Genomic DNA, 5028 nt, shown 5'->3' with positions numbered 1-5028 from the left:
TCGCGACGTCATAACCCTAACCCTAACCTCCGAACACGAAACCCTAACACTATCAACCCTATTAGCTGCAGGGCTGCAAATTCGTGTCAACGTGCAACTCAGCGCTCTAATTAACATATCTAAATTTTAGAGCTATCGGCCTGCGGGAACCTAACTGGACCAGCCTGCGAAGTTTACTGGAATGTGATGGGCTGGAGCCCAGTTGGTGAGTCCTCGATGATATCTCGGTCACGTGCGCGAGGCGCACTGTCCACAGATTCCGGGTGCCCCCCCTGAGCACCCGGATTCTGTGCAAGCGAGCCCGGCGGAAGGTTATCCCGAGCCGCCGCCCCCTAAACGACCTTCAGAACCCTAGCTACCTGTAGTTCTCTTCTCTATCGAATACAACTCCAGTATACCTGTGCGATAGCTCCCTGAGCGTAGCCCCTTACAGTTATAAGCTTAACTACGAAGTACACCGAGAATTTGCAGGACAGCAAGTGCTCTCTTTCTGTGGCATGAAGTTGGTTTGGATCCTTTTGCGATATGACTAAATAGTGTTTGCCCTGAGGCGTTGGTTGGAAATGCTGAATATTGGCTACAATTCAGATGATATCGAAATTCTGCAGCTTAAGCTCGCCGCGATCTATCATGTCGATAGCTCTCCCATGCATGAAGCCGTGCACGTATGCTTCGCAGACCAATTTGTATTGGTTACCAATCTTTCTCAGAATGAAAGGCATTGTGCCACCGAGGAGCACGGTCAGAACATCTGTGTGTAAAGGCTTGCCGTTGGCTATCCCAATGCATCCATTTGGGCTGAAGAAGAAGCAACGCTCTTCGTCAGTTGACACCTCTTGAAGACGTCTATTCTGATGCTCTGCTCGTATTCTCACACGCTTCGCTTCAAACTCGTCCACGCTCTCGCTTGATTCACTCAGCTCCTGTTGACCAAGATGCATAGTAGAAAGAATGGCAGCCGTGATATTTTCTCCGGTAAAGTAAAGCCTGGAAGTGTGCGAGGGGTTGTCGAGGTCTATGTCGATCGTTGAGAGCCAACCATTCAAGTCTTCACGGACGTGTCCTCCGTTACGCCGAACCTTTATTGTGCCAGTGGCTACTTGATCGATGACAACGCCTGCCACTCTCAGGACGCGGTCAAGTCGGCCCTCTACATCAGGATGAAACGATGCGATTGCTCTACGAGACGCAGAAGCATCATACTCGTGGAATTGGTCTACGGTAATAGACAAGCGATCATTGGGTAAGCACCAAAAAGGAGTCCACGATGGCAGATCAGGGGGACTCGTGTCGTGGTTCTGTGCGAAATTCAGCATTCCGAGATCCCCGTCATACAGTATGATTTGCTTTGTTGCATGGCAGTGGGCATCGGTGACGGAGTTTGAGCTGTCATAGTCCGGAATGATACTGTAGCCTGATTTCCCTAGTCCAAGAAATGCATAGATCTTGTCTCTGGGGTCCGAAGATTGAGCGTGCCTTGCGTGCCGCAGGAGTATCTTCATCGGTATAGAATTGCCCTTCATCCATTCAGTTTGTTGATCGATCATAAAGTCGATGTCGGTCTTCCAATTGCCAATCATGCTCTTGCAGTGTTCCACTTTTTGTTCCGAAAACGGGACATCGCGAGACTGAGTCAGCAAATCTCTGGCAACAGCCCGCACGAAAGAGCGGACAACAGTGTATGCAACTTTGAAATCGTCCCAGAACATGGTCACATCTCCAAACATAATCACAGCGTTGCGTGAAACAATGAGCTCCTGTGCCACCCAGCAGCGTCCCCACCACGGACTGAATACGATATCCCGGACTCCCATCCACGCCTCGATGAGTTCCGGGTCTTCGAAGTGTTCTTCCGCCAAAGTTTTTCCAAGCAAGTCGGATACATAGTCAATAGCACCCAATGTCTCCTCGTCGTCGTGGTTCTTGATTTCCAGGTCTATGTCGGTAACAATGTGCTCAATATTACCGTACTGACCGTCCAACCACTGTAGTCCGGCTCCTCCTCTTCCTTCTTCACCCAGCCACACCATGACTCGTCCAGCCCTTCCGTAGAGATCCCGCATAAGTCCTACTTGATGCGCTCGTTCAGAAGGGTCGCTCTGGTCGATGCAGATCTGGTCTGTCCACAGAAGTGCAGGGGGACGTTCCTCGTCGTAATCATCTGGTGACAGCCGCAACCTGCGCAGCGCAGCTTCGAGACTGGCAAATGCATTGAACTGCAGGCCGCTGACAGTTATGGGTGATGTCACACTCGGATCGCCGGCGCAGTAAGAGAGGGCAAGATACTTGGCCGTCAGAAGTGGTTCCGGCGGAAGAAGTTCGCATACAACTGGATCGTCGCGGGCTCCGGGAAAGACCCTGATAAGGCGGATCTCTCTATCGTGACGAGAGAGAGACGTGTAAGGCTTAGATGCGTAGAAAGATACGTTCTTAGGTGAGTAAAAGGTATCAAAGGAAGGTGCAGAGGTTACCCTGCTTTCTGGCGAACTAGACATTGGTAATAGTGTAGTCACAGCGAGTAGATCAGAAAAGACGGTGTGAGGCAGGAGACGTGAGGACGCTGAGATGCTCAGGTTGCTTTTTAAAGGAAGTAGCAGCCTGCATGAGGCTGAGCTGCGAGGCGTCCAATCGACAAATAGGCAGCCGCGGGGTCGGCACCCTCCTCACAGTTCTCCCACCACTTCCTCGCCCTCCCCCACCTCCTATCGGTCACTCTCTCATTCCCAAAGTACCTCCCGTTCACTTTTCCATCACTCTGCCCCTTCCCCAATCCACCATCCTCATCTCCCCCAGACTTGCCTATCGTGATATCAGGATAGCAAAAGTGATATCAGCCGAGATTAGCGCAATAGTACCCTTCGCTGATTGGCTAGGATAATCTGCTTCCAGCTGGAGCAGCTGAAGCTGGTTTACTAAGCAGTCTAGCCGGGGCTACTGATTGGACCAGCTGAGCCACCAGCCAGGCTCTAGCTAGTGCGGGGCAGCCTGATTGTGCTAAAGTGCTATAGTGATATCACAATAGGCAAGTGTCACGGGGACGGCAGGCAGGGAAGATAGGTGCACGTGATCGGTGTATTCACTACGTATAGCTGACAGTACTAGGTCAGGCTAGGACAAGGACGTAGCTCAAGGAGCGTACGACAGGGCGCGTTCGCGCAGGAATTTCAGCGATCGCGCAGCTGCTCGCTTAGCAGCTTGGCGCGCTCTAATAGGCTATCTAGGTCAGCGCCGTGACAGTACTCCCCTCCTTAGGCGGAGCTCCGACGACGCGATCAACGGGGCTTGTCTGGGTAACGGCGATGGAAGTTTTTGACAATCTCCTGGGCGTTCTCGACGTAATCGGCTGGTACTTCAGTAGGCTCGTCGTATCCAGCTGTCAGATAAAATATGCTAAAAAATGAGCTCAGGAGAAGTTGATAATTGCGATGATAGATTATGTCTTGATTATTGTTGTTTTTCGTTGGTCTGTTCTCTCTCCTTTTTGAACATAAACCTGATACATCGGTGATACCTAGGTGATACATAGGTGATACCGTCCACGATGCAGTGTCGCTTACTTCATCTGACACCAGCCCACTTTACTATATACTTCAGTCGTGGCCGGCCTCCACGGCCGCGGCGGTCCCAACGGGAGTCTAGGATGTCCTCGACCTCCCACTCCTCGACTCCCTCGACTTCGACAGGAGGAGGCGGGTCTTGTCGCTGCCCCGGCAGGGGGTCGGTCGCAGCTGGGCGGAGCAGGCTCACGTGGAACACGGGGTGGATCTTCATCGAGGCAGGTAGCTCTAGGCGGTAAGCATACGGGCTGACGACCTTGGTGACCCTGTAGGGTCCTAGGAACTTCTAGTCTAGCTTCTTCTGCGGGCGGGCAGTCTTGATATTCCGGGCGTCGAGCTAAACTAGGTCGTTTTCGAAGAACTGGCGGGCAGGTCTGCGTTTCCTATTGGCGTACTTCTCGTGCTGAGCTTGTGCGACACAGATCTCGGAGCGCAAGTACTCGTGGACGGTTTTCATCTTTAGGGCTAGATCTTTAGCGTCTCGCGCCGCTAGCTGTTGGCTTGGTTTAACAGGCTCGAATCCTAGGCGGGGGTGGAAGCTGTAGTTCGCGAAGAACGGCGTTGTGCGGGTGCTCTCGTTGTTGGCGTTGTTCGCCGCGAATTCAGCTAGCGGTAGCTATCTCGCCTAGTCATCCTGCAGGTACGAGACTTGGCTTCGCAAGTACTGCTCTAGGAAGGAGTTCGCTCTCTCCGTTTGCCTGTTAGTTTCTGGGTAGTACGCAGTAGACAGGAGGGACTGAATCCCTAGGCGTCGGGTTAGGTGGCTCTAGAACTCGGATACGAACTGTGGTCCTTGGTCTGATACGATAGTCTTGGGGAGGCCGTGTAGCTTCTAGACGTACTTCGTGAATAGGCGCGATACCTCCTCGGCGTCGCAGGTACCCTGGCAGGCAACAAAGTGCTTTATCTTAGTAAGTCTATCTACTACGACTAAGATAGCGTCAAATCTATTGCTCTTAGGCAGATGCGTGATGAAATCCATTGACAGGTCTTGCCAGGCTCGGTCAGGTATCGGTAGGGGTTTCAAGACTCCTTGTTTCGCTTCTCGAGATGCCGTAGTTCGTCTGCAAGTGTGGCAGTTCCGGGTCCACTGTTCGACGTAGTCTAGCATGCCGGGCTAGTAGTACTCCCGGGACAGGGCTTCGTAAGTTCTCGACCGGCCTGTGTGGCCGGCCACAGGGCTCTCGTGGTACATACGCAGCAATTCGGCGTATAGCTCAGGGTCGTTAGGCACATACAGGCGGTCTCGGTAATACAGGTAGCCTTCACGCTCCACGCACTCGGCGAGTGTAATCCTCTTGTGACGACTCTGTCTAGTACGGAGGGCTTCTAGGATAGAACTTAGTTCCTCATCGTTCTGATATCCCTTCGTGAACAGGTCCTTTATAGTCGGCGGTAGTAGCAGTGTAGCTCTCTCAGGTGGCAGTATTAGGCGGGCTGGCTCTGGCACTGCTCGTTCTGGACTTCCTAT

The 5028-nt window shown here is 52.5% G+C and overlaps 1 protein-coding gene across 1 annotated transcript; it reads right to left on the bottom strand.

Moving 5' to 3' along the window:
* Positions 1-584: 584 nt before the first annotated feature.
* On the bottom strand, positions 585-2495 carry ALTATR162_LOCUS12173 (uncharacterized protein; the record flags this gene model as incomplete). Its single annotated transcript, XM_043319819.1, has 1 exon — positions 585-2495. One exon carries the CDS (start codon positions 2493-2495, stop codon positions 585-587), a length of 1911 nt encoding a protein of 636 aa, XP_043175754.1.
* Between the last annotated feature and the right edge of the window lie 2533 nt (positions 2496-5028).

Source organism: Alternaria atra (genome assembly GCF_907166805.1).
Source record: "Alternaria atra isolate CS162 genome assembly, contig: 9, whole genome shotgun sequence".
NCBI classification, from domain to species: domain Eukaryota; kingdom Fungi; phylum Ascomycota; class Dothideomycetes; order Pleosporales; family Pleosporaceae; genus Alternaria; species Alternaria atra.
This window is presented reverse-complemented; position numbering and strand designations above follow the sequence as displayed.